The sequence below is a fragment of the Macrobrachium rosenbergii genome, chromosome 35, assembly GCF_040412425.1.
Source record: "Macrobrachium rosenbergii isolate ZJJX-2024 chromosome 35, ASM4041242v1, whole genome shotgun sequence".
NCBI lineage: Eukaryota > Metazoa > Arthropoda > Malacostraca > Decapoda > Palaemonidae > Macrobrachium > Macrobrachium rosenbergii.
Genome location: NC_089775.1, coordinates 2,478,027 through 2,498,872, shown reverse-complemented (window position 1 = coordinate 2,498,872; position 20,846 = coordinate 2,478,027). Strand labels below are relative to the sequence as shown.

Here is a 20,846-nt window from a genome sequence, read left to right as displayed (position 1 = left end):
CAAAATCATCTTGGCCGTTTGGGACCCCTCCATTCAAAAATCCTGGCTGTGCCAATATACATATCTATCTATCTATATAAATTTGGCCATTTTTCCCCCTAAAAAATATCGACAATTTCGAAAAACCGCTTATAATTTTATTGTAATTAATACAACTATTTAATGTCATTGCCCCGCCCCCCATGGGACCCTCCTGGCTATGCCACTGCTTAAAATCCCGTCTATTAAACATATTTGGCCGTCAAGTGGTTCCATCTGCTGACAAATTTACGAAAAACGAAATTGGCTGAGAAGTTTTTCCTGAACTGACAGAATTTAGAGCAGAATTTAGAGCAAAAAAATAGACTCTATAGAGAATTTAGAGCGAAATAAAATAGAAACCTATTTTCTCTAATTATTAGAGTCCCTATATATACCTTTTATAGACCACGGCCCTGAACAGATCAGCATTTTTGCAATAAATCTATTTATTTATTTTGATTTCGAAGGCGAAATCACGTAAGTTATTCTAAAATGAAATTAAAAAATAAGAAAGAATTAATAAAAATAAGAAAGAATTAATTAAAAAAAAGAAAGAATTAATAAAATATATATAGAAATAAATAGAAAATTGACCCAAACTATCAAAACTAAAAGGTTAAAAAATGGACTTAAAAGTTGAGTCGTTTTATAGGTACCTCCTTCCTATTACTACTACTATAAACACCTAACTTTGACAGTTCCTTGTCTCCGGGATCGTTTGTCTAAGCCTGTCAGGCTTAATTACACCCCCTGCAGTCTACTACAGTCTACCAGTCTTCCGTAAGTGTTCAGGTTTGGATAGAAATCAATGGAGTTTTTTCAGTCTAATTTCCATTTGGTAATATAATTAAAACTTGACTTTATCTGCATTTTTGGGGGTCAAGCCCCCTCCCCCCGGGCCAGGTCAGGGCACGTCGCCCCCAGTGAGGTCAGGTAGCCGAGATCTGTTGTTATAGAGCCTGATTTTATTCAGGGATACCGGTAGATACCTCTCTCTCTCTCTCTCTCTCTCTCTCTCTCTCTCTCTCTCTCTCTCTCTCTCTCTCTCTCTCTCTCTCTCTCTCTCGTATGCTTTAATAATTCATTTTTCTTTTCACCAGGGGGTGGGGGGGCAGCGGCTACTGGACCCCTGGGCCGGAGAAATGGATCCCAATCAAACATCTGCGGGGGGGAATTCGACAAGCCCGGACTGGATGTCATATGTGTCGGTAAGCTGACATTATTATTATTATTATTATTATTATTATTATTATTATTATTATTATTATTATTATTATTATTATATTATTATTATTATTATTATTATTATTATTATTATTATTATTATTATTATTATTATTATTATTATTATTATTATTATTATTAAAATTAATTTTTATTATCGTTTGCTAATATTATTATTATTATTCAGGATCGAAGGAAACACAATATAAATATTTTTGCATTTGAATCATTAATTTTATTTACAATATAAATATTTTTGCATTTTACTCATTAATTTTATTTACAATATAAATATTTTTGCATTTTAATCATTAATTTTATTTACAATATAAATATTTTTGCATTTTAATCATTAATTTTATTTACAATATAAATATTTTTGCATTTTAATCATTAATTTCATTTACAATATAATTATTTTTGCATTTTAATCATTAATTTTATAAATAAATTTTTGCATTTTAATCATTAATTTTATTTAAATAATTTTAATAAATATAAATATTTTTGCATTTTAATTTAATTTTATTTACAATATAAATTTTTTGCATTTTAATTTAATTTCATTTACAATATAATTATTTTTGCATTTTAATCATTAATTTTATTTACAATATAAATATTTTTGCATTTTAATCATTAATTTTATTTACAATATAAATATTTTTGCATTTTAATCATTAATTTTATTTACAATATAATTATTTTTGCATTTTAATCATTAATTTTATTTACAATATAATTATTTTTGCATTTTAATCATTAATTTTATTGATATCCGTGCCATAATAACCTAGGGACTCTAATCTGTCGCTGAATGAAAGCTCATCCAATTCCAGGGGATCATCGACGCCTGGGAGTCCGACGCGCCCGCGTTCGGAGGCTTCCTCGAGCAGTTCCTCGTCCTCCTTCCCTGCGGGCTTCTGTGGCTCTGCTCCGCGGCCTACTTCGTGCTGCTCTGCAGATCCAGGCGCCGCGCTCTGCCCTGGACTTACGTCACGTATTTTAAGATGGTGGGTTTTTGTCGCGGTTCCTGGTTGGGGCGTTGATAACGAATGAAATATACCTTTGAAAAATTATACAGTATTGATTTTATGAGTAGTCAGTGATGAATGCAATATTGTTAATTTTTTTTTTTTATTAAAAATCATTCTTATTTTTACCACTGCCTTGAATATTTCTGCATGCAATATTAAGGTGACCTGCTTGCGATTATGATTTTATGTAAAATGGGTTTATTTATTTATTTATGTTGCCAAAATTAGCAATCAAATTTAACTTCCAGTGTTACCGGTAGATGCGAAATATTAATATTTCACATTTATTAACCTATAACAGTGTACAGTGTTATGTTCTTATAGTGTCTACTTGTATCGTGATAATTTTCCAGCATTGCCTACAATAAAACCTCACTTTATACTCATTTTAAAGTTAATTTTAAAATCAAATCTTTTTAAAAATATCCTATAAGAGTACTTTGTGTTTCAGCTTCTATTCATGATACTGAGCGGAACAGCAATCTTAGAATTCATGTCCGAAGTGAGTTTGGCCCTGAACGGGTCACAGCGGCCAAAGAGTGCTTTTGTGATGCCAGTCGTCCTGCTTACAACATATGTGAGTATTGCCGTCGTATGCAAATTCTCAATCCAGTACTGTAGGTAATCGCCTGCTCGTTCAGCCCACAGATGCTTCCCAAATTTTAGCCATTTACTTTTTCTCCTTCCGTGCTTTCCGCCGTGCTGTCCGGCCTCTCGAATTATCACTGCTTGGCGCAGCTGCTGTGGGATTTTCTCCCCAGTTTCGCCTTTAGAGTCTCGTACTGCGTCTCTTTCATTTTCTGATCTTTTATCTTACTCTCCGACCATTCGAGGTCCATCTTTTCTGCTTTCTTAAGCAGTTCCATTCTTGACTTAATTGCAGAAATTTTGTGATTCTTTCAATCATTTGTTAATGTGTTTCAGCCTCCAAAAATATGCTTTGGAAAAGAAGGAAACAGATTGTGATAGGCTACATGTTTATAGGAGCAAGTTTCATATGAGTATCTGGGAAATTAGACAAATGATAGACTTGGAAAAGATTGGAAAATCATACTAGCCTATAGTAATTTTTTAGCATAGGGATTTCGTTATTGTGGTTCGTCTGTGAAAACGATGTAGGCTTCTTGCAACGTATCCCTTGATTGCAACAATTTCCAAAGTAATTTTCTGGTTTTATCTAATTTTCCAGTCACTGGAGGCCTTGATGTTGACGGCGAGTCGATCGCACGGGTGCCGGAACAGCGCCTTGCTTTGGTTCTACTGGTTAAGCATGGTGGTTTGCGGACTGCCGAAACTGTGCACTGTTGTCCTCGGAGCTTTTTCGAAGGTGCGTTACTCGTCAGACAATGAATGGAAGTATAGTTAATGTGGTTAATTGCTTATGGTAAGTTTCACATATACCAGTGTTTTAATTTGCAGGATTAGGTTCAATGTTTATTCAATTTCATTCCATTGTAGAACGTTAAGCTGGGATTTTATTTACAGGAGATCACCGCTGAAAATGTGACCCTTTATGTGATCCATTATGTGGGTATAGTTTTGCGGTTTACCATAAGCTGCTTTGCTGACAATCCTCCATTACCTGAGGGTGAGGTTAGTTCAGCCGAAATGGGTCTCTCTCTTTAAGTACTTTTAGTGGGGCTGGACATGTATAAGTACATTGTAGCTTTGAAACAGTTGATTGATTGTAAAACATAAAACTTTTTGGGAAATAATTGTAACATATTCACTCCCATGAGGCCACAGCTTAAGCCGTTCATTTTGAGTCATATTGTATAATAATTACATTCCCTCTACTAAGAGAAGCGAGAATATTTTCAAGACCTACTCTTTTGAATTGCAGGACCTCCACCCATCGCAAAAGTCATCCTTCATCAATCAGATTAGCTTCCACTGGTGCAGCAACCTTGTTTGGAAGGGCTGGAAGAAGCCTCTCGTCGCTGACAATTTGTGGCGGCTTCCAAGGAACTGTTCCTCTCGCCATTGCCTTGGGTTATGGAATCACGCTTGTGAAAGGTAAGTTGCACTGAGAACTCTGATGGAGTTTCCTCTGCAGCTGATGCTTTTGTATGGGTGAAATGAGATGACTTTTACTTGTGACTTGAAGATCTAAATAGTATTAATGTGGGATTTTCATACATTTCATTTTCCCCTGGACGTTAGTGTCATATAAGAGATTGAAAATTGTACCCAGTTGTGACAATTTTTCTCAAACGAGGAAATTAAAGTACTGTAGATTCATTTTGTCGTCATCATTCAGAACAGTTTTGTTCATAGTTTTTCCACAGGAACCAACGCTGACGAAAACGAGGGACCTCGTTGCCAGCAAGACATGTTGCCAACACTCTGGATCATCGTGAGAGCGTATTTTTGGCCATTCATGTACGCTAACATGCTCTATCTACTTTCTAAAGTGTTTGTCCTTTTCATGCCTCAGATGCTCAGGTAGGTGAGAATCAACCAATCGGTTGCCTCCGTGATGAAAATGTTCAAATTTCTATCCGTAGCAGACATTAAATTTCAGAATTTCTTGACGAAAATTATCAAATTTCTGTCCAGTGTGTGAACGTTGAATGGAAATCTAAGCCAAAATTTCAAAACTTAGATAAAAGGGTTTGTAAGCATGCAGACTTATATAGATACACAAGGATTTTTGTAGATTCCCTTCATTTTCCTAATGTGGAAGTTGTATTTTATGTAAATGAGACTTCATTTGTAATTTTGATATTATTGCAGTACTGTGTTTCATTTGTAATTTTGATTATTATTGATAAATAGTACTGTGTAACTGGCGTTGAAATTAGTTCAGTTTCTCAACCTTGCCTGGATTGTAGGAGAGGCGCGCCTTAAAACTCTCTTAATTATATTCCTTATTTTCTTAACAGATAAAACTAATATTCAGAATATGAAAAAATGCAAAAGTATCGCCTTATAACGTTAGTTTCTTTCTGTGTAACTGGCGTTGCATCAAAACCCCTTCTCTTTTTCCTTTTTTCACTTTCCCGTTCTGGGAGTTTTACTGTCAGATGCAAGGGGGCGTGGAGGAATGACCAACTCTTGCATGGCAATAAAAGTTAAGTCACTGGTTAGTTACTGTCAGAGCGATCCTTTGCATCACGTTAGGTCGCTTCTTTGCAGCCTTTGCAGCCTCCCTTTGGCCTCCTAGCTGCAACCTCTTTCATTCCTTTTACCGTCCCCCATTGACGTTCTCTCTCTTTCTTCCTACTTATCTCAACCCTCTCCTAACAATTGATTCATAGCGCAACTCTGAGACATTCCTCCTATTACACCTTTCAAGCCTCCTTACTGTCAATTTCAGTTTTAGCACCAAATGGCCTCATAAGTCCCAGCGCTTGTTTTTGGCCTAAATTCTATTGTTGATTTTCCTCTTCTTCTTCAGTTTGCTGATTGACTTCACGAGCAACAAAAGCGAACCGACGTGGCACGGCTTCGCGTACTGCGGTGTCCTGCTCTCGGTCTCCATGCTGACGACGGTGATCAAGAATCTGTTTTACTACAGAGACCAGATAATTATGCTCCAGCTGAAGACGTCTCTCATGGCCGCAGTTTACAGAAAGGTCATTTCTAACGATGACACAGTTAAAACATCTCTGTCAGAGTCTGTTGCAAGATTGTTGATCAAAAATTAGTGGAAAATTGTTCCCCTTCATGACGTAGATTTCATAGGTATTCTTATTATTTTTGACGATTTTTTGGCTTATGACGCGGCGTAGGAACGGAACCCCCGTCGTAAACCGAGAACAGCCTGTACTTGCGTGCCTGCAACAGTTATCATACTCCTTTTTTTCAGGCGATGCGGCTTTCCACATCCGCGAGAACCAGGTACACAATTGGCGAGATAACAAACCTAATGTCTTTGGATTCGCAGCGTGTCAGCGACACAGTCTTCTTCCTCAACCACGTGTGGGGAGGGCCGATGATCATTTCCATCGTCTTGTACCTTCTGTGGCAGATCTTAGGTAGGTATGCTATGAGACACGTGCTCTTTTAATGGTTTCATTGGAAGATTGTTAGGGCTGCCTTTTGGGTAAGGATTGAGAGGAATGCCCAACATATTTAGAGCTTTAGACTAGTATTCATAAGAGAGAAACATGATAGCCAGTATGTATAGCTTTCAAACTTCAGTTCTAAGTATTAAGGGTTAAACTTTATCAAGAAATTGTTCTATGCGGCAGTACTGAAGTTTAATAACTGCAAAACTGCCATAATCGTAAGGACATTCAGAAACTAATGGAATACCATAATACAACTTAGCATACCATCTTTGCAATACCCACTTAAAAGTTGTGATGTTAAGGAATTTATATCTTGCAATTATTGCTGCTCTTGATTGTTTCAAGTGATATTTGTTATTTATATTAAATTTGGAGTCTGGTATCTTGTGTTTGTGAAATGATTCATATCATTAAGAAACTGCAGTTCGTTATGCTGTCTCCATATTCTGATACCAGCTGTACGCATGTCCTTTGGTTAGAGGGACAGTTATCATCTGAAGAAGGGGATTTAGGCAAGTAGCTCTCTGGGCCTCTACCCTGTGAAAACCTTCTGAACCACCTGGTGTCTCCTGTAGGGTCAGAATCCTGGTGACTGGTCATTTTATATTCCATTCCATGGTTAACAGGTCCTAGTAGGCCAAGGACAAAAAGGCCAGTGAGGCGATTATTTATATCTACTAAGAAACGTCAAAAGTTCCTCTTCTTTGTCTTTCAGGACCCCCAGTTCTGGCAGGGGTGGGCATCCTCGTTCTCCTGGTGCCTGTGAATAGCGTCATCGCAAACAAGATTAAGGTTATCTCTGCCTCGCAAATGAAACTGCAGGACAAGAGGATCAAGATGCTGACGGAAATCATCAGCGGAATTAAGGTGAGTTAGCAGGCGACGTCACCGAGTGCCTCTGGTTTCCGCAAGGTGCTGACGTTTACATTTTTTAGTGCAGTTACTATATATCTTTGCCTGAATGTATTAAATTTAAGTTTAATTTAATGGTTTTCAACTTATTTTTTAATGATTGTTCTTTGTCTTGCAACGTCATTTGTCGTTTTTGAGTCTGTAAATGTACATTGAAGTCCTCATTAATGATTGTGGTTATTTGGACTGATACTCACTTTTCTTGAGTTCATACCCTTTGGCTCCATTGTATGACCAGGTTGTGTTTTAAAAACAATTCAGTCAGCAGTCATAATCAAACTCTTAGTAGTGAAATGAATCTTCAAATACTGCCTTTAACATAATGTATTCTAAAGGAGAAATTAAATCCAGTGGTATTCATTTAATCCAGTGTTCATGATCGTTATGGTGTCAGAGTTTTGACTAGAAATTTTCCTGTATGATACTAAAGTATTTCATTTAATGTACGGAAAATCTGACCAGTTATTACCATAGCTGGTTGCTCACTAATAAGCTTAATTAGAAGGTAAAATGGTAAGCCATTTATTTATATAGGCTGCATAGTTCTTCTTGAAATTGTAGTACTTTCTTTCGAAGTACCGTTTCTAGATATAAATAAAAAACTCGGTGAGTTTGTTGTATATTTTCATCGCCAATCCTCCGACAGGTGTTGAAGTTGTACGCCTGGGAAGTGGCCTTCGGGAAACGAGTCGAGCTCGTGCGGAAAGAGGAGATCGCGAGCCTTCGTAGGAAGGCCTACCTGGAAGCTGCTGTGTCCTTCATTTGGTTAACGACCCCTTACCTGGTGAGTGCTTCACTTAGGTTCCATATTTGTCCCAAGTTATGCTTATGTATGTGCAATATAGGTACTGTACTGGTATAGATGTACATATTTGATGTTCTTCCTTTTGTTCCTATTGCGCAGGTCGCTCTGTCAACTTTTACGACGTACTTGCTCATTTCCGACAAAAACGTCTTGGACGCTCAGACCGTTTTTGTCTCCATATCTCTCTACAATATAATGCAGTCTCCGCTCCAGCAGCTGCCAAGCGTTCTGGCGCAGTGCATACAGGTATTTGACATTTCTCTTTTTAAATGATGTTATCATTTCACTGACGTAGACTCAACTTTGGTAACTTCATTTTAATGAAACCAAAAACCAGATTTATAATCATACAAAGACTGGAGCAAGAATTAGGCGTAATTGAATAGTCTAGCAGGACCTCAAAAGGAGTGCAGATTATGGCCGAGGGCCAAACGAACTCCTCATGTTTTGTTGCTCGCACATGCCTTCTGCCTGAAGATGGTCTGTGTGTTAAGATTTTTTAGAACTCATCTAATTTTGTCACTTTTTAAGATCTCAAGAGCTACTTTCTTGAGTTATGAAATAGCAAATGCTAATCCTCTCACACCTTTTTGCTTTCATGCTTCAGGCAAAGGTCTCTCTAGAGAGATTGGACCAGTTCTTTCATGCAAGCGAAGTTGACTGCCTTGCCGTTCAAAAAGATGACAGTAAAAGTAAGTTGTTGTTAATTACATCATCATTGGTATTAACCAATCCAAAGGTGTGTAATTGTGGGCAGATCATAAGTAAACAAGAAATAAGGAATACAATACTACATTTTTTTAGCTGCAATCTACAAAACTCATTTGCACTATAAGATGTCTCCTCACATTCTAGAAGTTTCTTGATTCCGCAGCATACGCAGTGGCCGTGAAAGGTGGGAACTTCACGTGGGACAGCGGAGATTGCTCAGACGGATGGCGGCTGAAAAGTATCGACCTCGAGATCGGTCACGGTCAGCTGGTGGCGGTTATCGGCCCTGTCGGGGCTGGGAAATCATCCCTCATCTCCGCCTTGCTTGGAGACATCAACAAAAGGAGTGGGAGTGTCATCATGAATGTGAGTTTGGTACCGAACTTTTCGTTGTTGATTCCCTGTGGCGTAAGCTAGACAACTGTTATGTTTTATATTCAGGTACCTCGATCCTTCTTGATGTTTTACATTATTTTGCAAGAAGATAATGGTTTTCGTACATGTAATCTCCACTTTAGACACTCCACAGTTCTTTCAGATTGTTGGTAGCAAAGGACATTGCAAAGATACAAGTTTTTATAGCAGGAAATTTTGTTTCTTGAAGCTCACCACATCAGCTCAGTTTTGAATTACCCTGATACATGTGTGTGTCCTCAGCTGATTTACAAGTTACACTTACATACTTGAACAGATATTTGTTCCTCAATGCAACTCATATCTTAAAATTCAATTCATAAAGTTGAATGCTGATTTTTGCTCATTGCCAAATTCAGGGTAAAGGTGGTTTGAGGTTTTCTGTAGCCTAGTGTAATTGAGAAAGCATAACTCTTGATTGTAATCTTACTATGATTTTGGGTGGTTTAAATGTCTGGATATTGAAAACATTTTCAAGCCTTGCTTGAAACGACAGCTGTTCATATATTTTTGTTCGTCCTTCCATTATTAGGGAACGGTTTCGTACGTCCCTCAGCAACCTTGGCTTCGGAGCGGCAGTGCCAAGGAGAACATAGTCTGGGGGTCGGATCCGGCGAAGGACTGGTACGAGAGCGTCGTGAGGGCCTGCGCTCTTTCGGAAGACTTCGATACCTTCGTGGCGGGAGATGAGACGGAAATTGGAGACAAGGTGATTATATGTTCCAAAAATGATAAAATAAAAGGTAAATTTAGGAAAGCAAAACAGAACTAGATTTATAAACTAACTAGGGAGAAGAAGAGTCATTATGTAATGTAATTTGTTTTACAAATAGCAAATTTTACATTGGAGCAATGCAGAGACTTGTAGAGAGAGGCAGAGTTGAAAAGAATATGGAGATGATTTGAGGACCAGAACTCAGGACTTAGAGGGGTAATGTAATTTATTAAGCTCTGATTTTAAAAATTTCTTCATTGCCCAATTTTTCTTATAAGAGACAGACAGAGGGTGAATTTTGACAATGCTAGAGGACATCATTTGCTTAAATACCTCCAAGATAAAGTTTATAGGTCGATTTACTCATTATGTGGCACTGAATAAAGGTTATATCTGTTACCAAATTGTGTGAAAGAGGGAACACTTGAGAGGTTTTCATGTTAAAAAACCATCCCTTGTGTGAAGGTGTCAAAAACCAACGAATTTCCAAAAATAAACAGAGTTTTGTTGTGTGTTATTGGAAGAGTAGCCATGAGACCCATATATAGCAGATGATTTATCCCAGACTGAAGTAACTGGAGAGTATGAATTTTAAGTGTATGGTCAAGATGACATGATGATGGTAAGCATTCTGTGCTATTTCTCAGACCAGAGCAGGAATTTTGCCTTCTAGTGAAAGTATGACGTCTGAGTACTTAAAGTCAGTTCGAATAGCCTTGTCTATTTTGCAGGGTGTAAATCTTAGCGGTGGGCAGAGGCAGAGGATCTGCGTCGCAAGGGCCGTGGTCTGCGACGCTGACATAATCCTGCTTGACGATTCGCTCAGTGCCGTGGACTCGTCCGTTAGCCGACAGATTTTTAAGAATGTCATTGGACCTCAGGGTCTGTTGAGGGAGAAAGTAAGTAGACTGATTAGAGAGAGATATATTTTTTGGTGGGAATCATTTATTTTGCCAAAGCTAATTAGTCCCTATTCCAGACAAACTGGGTTCGTGTTAATGATTTGTCCACATCAGTGGGAGGCCAAGATTGGATAAATGTAACAAGTTGGATAGCTAAATTGAAATGGTCCAACATAAATGGGTAAAAATGAAAAGAAATTACTTTAAAGATTGTAATAAAAATGGTGTGGTTAAGAGAATCACAAAAGGAAATATTGAAAAATTAAGAGGTACAAAAGAGGGTCTGTGATATGGTAGCCACTGATAGAAAGACAATTTGAAAACTTTATGGTCGTTTTGTCTCGTGGAGGCAAAAGGATTAGAGACTTGGGATACTGGTGTGTCACATAGGTGCTTTTAGAAGGAGAAAATACTGTACGTTTAGGAAAATGCTCTGATAGGACCATCTCAGTTTTAGAAATTAAACTACTGCCTTTGCACGCTTTTAAAAGTATCCAAACTCTTACCCTACGTGCACTGAAGTAAAGTACCTTTCCTCGCTGCTTGACGTCATAGGTCTTCCTTACAACATTTTATTGTAGGCAGGTCAACACCTTAACTAACAAAACGTGCTTTCTCTCCCGCAGACCCGGTTGTTTGCAACGCACTCCCTGTCGCTGTTGCAAGAAGTCGACATGATTGTTGTGATGCAGGACGGTTGCATCGTCGAGAAAGGAACCTACACGCAATTGCTCGGAGATGAATTTTCTCGTTATTTGGTACAGAACGGCAGTGTCTGTTTCTCTGTTGGTGCAGAAGGTAGGCTTATCAGTAAAATAAATTAGACATTGGTTAATCAGAACAAATACAGTGATTCATCTCATGTACAGGTTCTGTTCTCGAACTCCTTACATATGTTAAAAAATGGGAAAAAGTCCTTTTAAACCCATATACCCCATTCATGGCTTTACAAAGATGCAATCTAGAATAAATATAGTGGCAGATTTCATTTGTAACCAAGATAGGAATATGTGTATATGTGACACATAAATAAAAGGCTAGGCGTAGACATTACTTAATAGGCAGCAACAAGTAGGAATTAACCTAGCCTGATAACTGCATTATCAAACTCATGGAGTAGCAATTAGGTTTTGGATGAACACCTTGTTACATTTATATAACTAATCATTGGTGTTGGTGAATGTTTTTTATTTATCTGCTGGTACTATATGACTATTTAAAATATATCGAGGGCAGATGTTCGTGTTTTCAGCAAGATTTTATATGAGACGACACATTGTGAGGGTGAAATTCACCAACAGAGGCATTATACATCTGAAAAGGAGGAAAATCTACACTGCCCTGTGGAAACCTGACTTGGGGTTTTACACCAAAACGAAAGATGCCTTGAATTCTGTATTGCTCTTGTTTATAGTTAGAACAATAGACAGGTTTGTAAATAAAGTAAAACCTGGTAACTCATTATGGAGAGATAACAGGCCATCGTCATAGGCTGTCGTTGAGACCAGCAGAAGGATGAGACGGGAATAATGAAGGTACCCTTTTTGTGGTTACAGTAACGAAATAGGCATTAAGAGAATCCTTGGAACTAAAATGAGTTCAAAACACTTAATGAGGCCCCTTTTACATGGAAGAGGCCCCCCAAGCTAATGTCTCCTGCTCTGCAGCTTGCAATGTCATTTGTTGCAAGACTTAGATCCAAGACCTTGTTTGAATTTAGCGGCGTCCATTCCCCGTGATTTAACTATAGGCAACATTAGGAACATCGCATAAAACAGCTTAGGAATGTTCTGTGTCAATCATATAACTTGTGTTTGAAATATCAGCTTATAAGAAAAGTTATGATTTTTGTTATTAGTTTACTTTTGGATATTTTGATTTTAAATTTTATAGGCGTATTTTAGTGGATATAGCCAGCAACATTAATTTCCTCATTCCTTTTCATGGAAGTTAATGGTGAAGCGAGTGGTCAGACCCACCAGGCATTGAGGGCCCCACCCTCACACCAAGAGGGTGAAGACACAAATCGGTAAGTGGATGGGCACGTTCTCAAAAACCTTTACATTATAGATATCCTCACTCTTTTAAAACTGTTCCTAATCACACCAGTTAGAGGGAGCTTGAAAAAAGTTCTACTTACAGACCAGCAGATTTTAATCTGGGAATGCATGACAGAACTTTCTCAAATTCAAGATCTATAAGTTTGGTGTGACTGGGGGCTAATCATGATAAATGAGTTATATAGAAATGTTATAGCACTGGAAAAGCATTGGGACAGATTCATCTTTCTCATACAGAAGTAGTTCATCATTACAGCATTTGTGATGATAAAAGTCACTAACTTTTAAAGAAAATAGATACTGTTGCATTGTTCCAGCACTCTCATTTTCTCTTGAGATTTTTGTAGTTTTGTATAACCCCATTTAAGATTAGATAGTACATTATGAAGGATTGTAAAGGAGTACATTATACTTGCACTTGAAAGCTCGTTTCTTAATAATCAAATATTCTCAAGGCTTTGTGAAGATGTTAAGAATTGGCAGCATAACACTGTATAGTATAACCTCTCAAAACCAGTGACATTCATTCACAGACCTGAAGTGAGGAAAGAGGACACTTTGGACATCATGAAAGGTGGACATGCCAGTTTTATAACTCCAAAAAGAAGCCAGAGTGATTTCAACATTGGCAAGACAATATCTCAGATTGAAGATGTCAACGTAGGAAAGGTAACTCAAATTTGTAATGTGAAAACAAGGAAATATTTAAATCTGTAACGAATCTACCTTTTTGTAGAGTTGAGACGAGGCTAGGCCGTCTGTGAAATTTTCTTTTACCACCGCAGGTAAAGTGGGACGTGTACCTGTATTATGCCTCTGCTGTAGGTGTGGTGCTATCTCTGATTCCCCCAGTGGTATTCTCAATGGCACAGGTAAATAAATGCCCGAGAAAGTGTTCAAATAGAATGTGTTAAGTGTGTGGATTTTGTGAGGAGCGCTGTTAAACAGTGGGAACAGTTGTAGAGCGTAGACTCTCTGACTGTTTTCTGTGGTTCAGAAGATAAAACGCTAAATAATTTTGTCATCGAGGACTTTCATTTAAGATGTATTGTACATACTTGTATCACACTGACAGCTTGGTTTTTTTCCCCCCAGGCCTTTCAGGTTGGTGGCAATATCTGGCTGTCGAAGTGGTCTGACAACAGCGCGAATGGTGGGACGAACAAGCTTGGCTCCTCTCGTGTGGGGTTTCTGATAGGCTACAGTATGTTTGGCGTGGGACAAGGTAAGTTCATCATGTTTTCTTTGGAGTTTGCGTTCAGCCTCATTAAGATTTGAACGCGATATCATCACTGATAGAGCGAAGTTTCCTGAGCAGTTCAGTGGCTGGAAAAGTAAACGGGGAATGAAAAAGATTTGGCAAGGAGTGAGAACGGCCGAAGAGTAGTACATCAGAAAGAAAAGCTGTTGATATGAAAGTATCAGGATAGATCAGTAGGAATTCCCAGAAAATTAAGAAAGGCATAGATGAAAACTATAGACTAAGGGTGAATTATTGCAGAAACTGCATCAGACAGGTGACGGTCGTGAGAACTTGTTAGAAGGCAGGACCCTTAAAGGGGAAAGCAGATATGTAAAACAATGAAATGAAGACAGTGTCATTTTAAAGTATCCGGTGATAAATATAATGATGTACGATTTCATTTTTATGAAAAGTGTAAACGGATTGTGAATTATTTTATACGTTAGTCTTGCGTGCTCGGTTCCGCAAGACGACTAATCACTGGCCATTACGAAAGAGTAACACAGTTGTAATTCCACTATTTTCCAGCTGCGTTTTACTACGTAGGATCCCTGTCGATATGGCTCGGATGCTTACGGGCAGGAATGCACCTACACCACAAACTCCTAACCAGCGTACTGCATCTGCCGATGCTGTTTTTCGACGCAAACCCTGTCGGCAGAATAATGAACAGGTTCAACACTGACATCGGGGCCCTTGATACGCAACTTCCGAGCACTATAAGCAGCAGCATTGCGTGCCTGACTCAGGTAATGTCTGGATCGTGTGAGTAACTGACAGTTTGGCTCTCATTTTTGTGGTCTTGGAAGTACTCCTGTTCTCTCAGAGGTTTATAAATTAGTTTCATATATCCTCAGTGTACAATGCAATATGCTGCATTCATTTGTTTATGAGAGTTGAGAGAAACGTTTGTACAGTATTTCTCTCAATATTTTTCCAACAGGTGTTCGCAACATTGCTGGTGATTATCGGCTCCAACCCAATTGTTGCCGCCGTAGTCGTTCCTATCATGATGTTTTACTACATCATCCACTCGGTATACATTCCTCACGTCGAGGCAGTTGCGACGCCTCCAGTCTGTGGCCAAGTCTCCGGTATTTTCCCACGTCATTGAGAGCTTGCAAGGCGAGTGTTGGTCTGTTGTAATAATATTTCTTAGTTCTTTGTTATGGGCCTAAAGTCATGTTATGTTGTGTATACTGTATGCTAGGTGATTGAATTGACCTGACCTGAAAGTTTTCCCTTGAAGGACCAACACAAGAATATGTGATTTACAGAAGTAATCTGATATACTAATATTAGTTTGAATTTTATCTTTCTTTCATTCAGATATCAATGTATAATCTTTGTTTAAAAAGAAATTTATATAGTCAATGGTTCTACAAAGCGTGCGTGGTGAGTTGGCATTTCGAGGTACGACACCGTTTGAAGAGTTTTGTCGATTGTAACAAATCTCATTGTTTGTAACTGATTCAAGTTTCCTGTGTTCTAGGTGTCGTCACAATCAGAGCTTTCGGAAAAGTCAACGTCATGCAGGAGGAACTACATAAAAAGCAAGACAATGCCAACAGGACCAGCATGGCCAACATAGCGTGTGATCGGCAAGTAGAAATATACTCTTCAGTGTTAACTAACCGTATAAATTTTGTATTTTATTAAGGGACCACCATCAACAATATAATGACCGTAAGGAACTTTTCTAACTTACCCAACAGTTGGTTAGAAGTACGTCTCGAGTTCATCGGGAACATGATCACATTTGCGGCGGCCCTCTTTTCTGTAGCAATGCGGGGTTCCCTGAGTCCAGGAATTGTCGGTCTGTCTATTACCTACGCTCTGAATGTAAGTATCAGATGTGGAGATATATCATGTTTCTTTAATGAAGGGTATGAATATTATTTATCACAGGACAAGGAGCGAAATGTTTAACATCAAAGTGCCTTCCTTTCATTATTTTAGTGCTTCGTATCATCATAATGCATTGTTTCATCATCTAGAATCCAATCTCAAAGTTAGCATGATACTCAGATCCATCATTTGCTGTAGAATGACCCCAGGACTTCTCATAACATGGATAGTCATTTCCTTGACAGCATACAAAGATAATGTCACTTTTCAAAGCCCTGGTTTTGGGACAGATAAGATTTTGCAAAGGCTTAGTAAATAAATGGGTTAATAATAGTTAATAGCATTGCTGTAACCTTCCTAAACACAACTTATCTTTCATCTTGAACAGGTAACCGTCACTCTGAACTGGCTTGTCAGAATGAGTTCAGCCGTGGCCGCAAATATTGTCTGCGTCGAGAGGATCAAACAATATGTGGACGTAAGTTTTGAGTTTTGTTGAGTTCTGATGCTTGTGAGGCTAAGTTTTATGGCAATCTTGTATCACGGTAACTCTCTAAAGTATGAATTGTGGCCTCTTAGTGCTGGATTAGTTTCTTGAATGTAAGAAAATATTGAAAGACAGAATGTTTTGCAGTTCAGAGGAGAAATGTTCCTGATATCAGGATGTTGTAAAGTATATAAGTACTTGAAGTTCCATCCACTGTGTACTGTGCAAGATACACAAAGCAGTAACCCATACAAGAATGCACTCTACTTGAAGTCATGTTGTGCCATAATCGAGTTATTCTAAAGGCTATTACAGTTATCAAATTTAACAATTGACTTTGTCCCAGAGTACATTATGTCACTTACTGTTTCCTTAGAATTTCCATTTTAAAATCTGTCGGGCAGAAAGTTATCAAACTCTTCTTATTCATTAGAATTTCTTGAATCACGTGATCAATTTTACTTTAGCGTATCAGCGAAAAGCACGCAGAAATTACCCCTCCTTGTAACCAATTGTTGTTCCACCTCAGGAGCCAATGGAGTCAACCTTACAGAGTGTAGAACACCATTCAGCTTCTCCCTGGTGGCCTCAGTGTGGTTCTGTAGCATTCAAGGGATACTCGACTTGCTATCGACCTGGCCTGAGCGACGTTCTTCATGACATCAGTTTCTCAGTTTCTGCCGGAGAAAAGGTGAGGTGGCCGAACACCTGTTTGTGAATGCTGAGACAACAGCTTTCAGGTCTCTTGAACTGATCAGGCTTCTTGACTTCGAAACTGAAACTGGTTTAAATCAGGGGACTTATTTTAAAAAACGTAAAACAAAATAATCCAGCTTTACAACTGTAATATATAAAGTCATAAATAAACCGGGCTAATTTATAATATACAGTGTGTGGAAGATGAGCTAATGGCAGAGTTCAATTTTGCTGAAGTAATATAAAAGTTTACATATTTCGATTCACAGTCTGCGACTCTCGACTCGATTTTAGAAGAGTATTTAATATATTACTTGCAGTTACTTTGGACTAACATTGACCGAGCTCAACCAATCTTTCAGGTCGGCATTGTGGGGCGCACAGGCGCTGGGAAATCCTCTCTGACCATGGCCCTCTTTCGTATCTTGGAGGGAACCGAAGGCTCCATTGAGATAGATGGGGTCGACATCGCCGCAATGAGCCTGCACGATCTCCGTAGTCGCCTCACTGTCATACCCCAGGTGAAGATGTTGCAGAACAGGCAACTATGATAGAAATAGCAATATGTAAATTTCAGGAGCCGTCATTATGATGTAAGACTGAAAGAGCAAGACAACTCAACTGTCCTTGGAAAAATCAGTAGCCCTCTCAATATATAGAAGTATTATATTGGCATCTAAATAAGCATACATCTTTTAGATTTTCATGTAATTGTATACCAATGCCACATATTGGCATACGACTTCACAAGGGTGCTATAGATGGCTATGCAGTTAAACGCTTGAATGTGTTATTCATTGTGAGGTCTGTATAGAACAGGTATCTAATTTATTCATTCCCATCCTAGGAACCTGTGTTATTTGGTGGGAATCTGAGGGTCAACCTCGATCCTTCCAACATTTATAGGGAAGAGGAGTTGTGGAGGGCCCTTGACCTCTCTCACTTGGGATCGTTTGTGAGGACTATGCCGAATAAGCTCGACTCGGTTGTCGACGAAAATGGATCAAATTTGAGGTGAGTCATTCAGATACATTTGTTATAATTTTTGTATGGGTGACTGAATTTAACAAGGACCTGTTGCTTCAGGTGAAAATTATTTTAATCCTTTTTCTGTGAACTGAGAATATCTCTAAAGTTTTGCCTGCAGTAGTTGGTGGGAGTTGTGGGTGTTCGACATAGATTCAGATAAATTATTAGCACAGTGCATAGTAACTGAGTCTGTGTTTGTTAAGTCAGTGGACAAAAGACTTTAAAGTGACGATGGTACACAGGACTGCATTCATTTAATGCACATTTATACTGTATTTGTTACAGCTATATTTAAAATTTATCACTTTTGCCATTTTAACTCATTTGTCTTCAGTCGTTTTCAAATATTTTTCAGTGGAGGGGAAAATGAAGCCATCTTGTATTTTATGAAATATGGGTATAGCCTTTAACACTGCCACTCATTTTTCCTCAACAGTTTTAGTTTTACTATTCACAAATCGCTTCAAATGATTCACAGTGTTATAGCTTCTAATTCTCACCCCTCTCGAACCACTGCAGCATAGGCCAGAGGCAGCTGGTCTGCCTAGCGAGGGCCCTTTTGCGCAAATCCAAGATCCTGGTCTTGGACGAAGCTACGGCAGCCGTAGACTTAGAAACTGACTGCCTGATCCAGGCTACCATACGTTCCCAGTTCAAAGACTGCACCGTTTTGACCGTAGCCCATCGCCTCAATACGATCATGGACTGCGACAGGTAATGGTTTATTTTCTTCTTTCTTTTTGGTTAAGTATAGTGGTGCCTCAACTTAACAGATGCCTTGGGAGTCTGGTGTGCCGATTAGTAAAAGTTTTTTTTAGATATTTTACAGCCAACGGTGATTCCACTTAGTCACCAACCTAACGTATTCGTATCACGTAACTTTAACAGAAAGACACTTTTTTTAAAAGTTTTCACATCTAGAATATTACTATATAAAAGTAATCAAAATAATGCAGTAACTGATAAACACAGAAGTCTATTAAGCTGAGTTGTTACTTACTAAAGTTATTAGCAATTGGTAAGAACCTAGACTTATCATGTCTGGTGTTCCCTAGGGCAGATTGCCAAGACCTCTTATGATTTTAGTCTAGTGGCATCATGGACATTGACCTTGAAGAAGGTACTGTAGTATTTGTTCTTTTGGTATGAAGTTGTTTCAAGCCTTGTAAGCATTGTACTTGTTCGATATGACACTTAACTCAAGGGAAAGAAAGGTTTCAATGACTATTGATATCTCAGATTATGCTCCTTTTGTGATTCATGATGTTTGGACAAACCTCTGCGATATTTTTGCACCACTTAGTAACATGTTGATCACAACCTTGATGCTGATAGTAAGTAGAGATGATGGTATGAGTGTCACATGCTTTAGACCTTATGTTCTGCCATTTTTAGAATAAGTTCAAGGGCCTATCCTTTACATATTTACATAGGGACCTTTTCAGAGCTGTGGTTTTCACTTTGGTATAGGAAACTCATCATGGCTGAAAGTTTATTGCGGACATTACGTAGTTCGATAGAGGACGTTCACTGTCGGTATTCTGGGAAATTCATTGGATGCCTGTCATCTGTCATGTGCTTCTGTTGTGGATGGTGTGTCTATCTAAGATGCGAGGAAAAAGTCTGGTACAACACAAGACTGGTGCAGAGCCTCTGGTCGTAGCTGGCTCTTCGTTTCTCCATCGCTGTAGTCGGCTGCTTGAGTTCATTTCCAGTGCTCTGGACTTACTCTGTCACATTCACAAGATCTTCAGACTTTCATCTCAAGGTTCTAAAGAAGACAAAGAACAGTGTCTCAGTTTGATGGCTTTCCTTTGACTCGTGTAAAAGCCTGGTGTTGTATTTCGTGAAATGTGCAGAATATCTTCAAGTTAGTCTGTTGTTGCTCTTGTAAATTTAGATCCATGAAAAATCTCTTCTTTTTAATTGAGTTTTTCTGCACTTCTAGGGTGATGGTACTGGATCAAGGCCAGATCGTTGAGTTTGACTGTCCATCAGCCCTCTTGCAAAAAGCGGATTCCTTGTTTTACAAGATGGTCAAAGACGCAGGGATGATCTAAGCGTGGATTGTTCGATAGACATTGTCTGAATAATGACTAAATTGACTTGTTTGAAGTCGTGTATATTTATAGATGAATAAAATGGTTAGATATTTCATGTTTTTCTTCCGAAATTGGAGCTGAGGTTTACTGCCCAACTTCTTTTAAATTAACCTTGTTCCAATAAACACTGTTCTTTTAGAAACAAAACCTTTGTTGGACATTCCCCTTTGAGAATCTAGAAACATAAGTTGCTATGTTTAAACTAGTTCAGAATATGGTCATTTTTTAGATGCAATCTGAGTCGAGACATAGATTACGGAACATAGCCTAACTAAGATGACATCCCATTGCAATCCAAATTAAAATTACCATTTCATAGGAGAATGAAATCAGTACATCGGGGACTTTTTTGTGTAATATAAAGATCCCAGCAGCTGTAAACAAATTGGAGAACACTATTCCAGCACTGGTTAAAACAAGTACTCCGGAATATGTGGCACTGATATAGCATTCCGTGCCATATTGAAAGTCTTTCGAACTGTTTCCATGTAGTCTTCTGTTACAAAGTGATGGAATGATTTCTATGCATCAAATGTAAGAGTTCCTACTCTCCCTGCAGAGGTGGTTGATGTGGATAAGTGAACCAATAGCTTTTATATATAATTTATTGAATAAATACTAAAA

General features: G+C 38.3%; 1 protein-coding gene across 1 annotated transcript; it reads left to right on the top strand.

Moving 5' to 3' along the window:
* Window positions 1–714: 714 nt before the first annotated feature.
* LOC136856248 (multidrug resistance-associated protein 1-like) lies at window positions 715–20,272 on the top strand. The gene is made up of 32 exons (XM_067133940.1): window positions 715–801; window positions 1,122–1,229; window positions 2,085–2,258; window positions 2,734–2,859; window positions 3,472–3,609; window positions 3,768–3,875; window positions 4,126–4,298; window positions 4,560–4,727; window positions 5,683–5,860; window positions 6,094–6,262; window positions 7,014–7,165; window positions 7,857–7,994; window positions 8,115–8,261; window positions 8,623–8,707; window positions 8,890–9,092; window positions 9,673–9,849; window positions 10,587–10,754; window positions 11,384–11,555; window positions 12,708–12,786; window positions 13,351–13,486; window positions 13,603–13,689; window positions 13,913–14,042; window positions 14,589–14,809; window positions 15,004–15,172; window positions 15,553–15,661; window positions 15,776–15,902; window positions 16,297–16,386; window positions 16,925–17,086; window positions 17,454–17,612; window positions 17,939–18,105; window positions 18,640–18,834; window positions 20,069–20,272. The coding sequence occupies exons 2-32, from the start codon at window positions 1,164–1,166 to the stop codon at window positions 20,178–20,180; spliced, it is 4,485 nt and encodes a 1,494-aa protein (XP_066990041.1). The 5' UTR covers window positions 715–801; window positions 1,122–1,163; the 3' UTR covers window positions 20,181–20,272.
* The last annotated feature ends 574 nt before the right edge of the window (window positions 20,273–20,846 follow it).

Excerpts from the sequence above, each read along its gene's own strand:
- LOC136856248 (XM_067133940.1), top strand. The coding sequence starts at position 1,164 with ATGGATCCCAATCAAACATCTGCGGGGGGGAATTCGACAAGCCCGGAC. Across the intron at positions 5,861-6,093 it reads TGGCCGCAGTTTACAGAAAG|GCGATGCGGCTTTCCACATC; the intron begins GTCATTTCTAAC and ends CCTTTTTTTCAG. Across the intron at positions 9,850-10,586 it reads AGACGGAAATTGGAGACAAG|GGTGTAAATCTTAGCGGTGG; the intron begins GTGATTATATGT and ends TCTATTTTGCAG.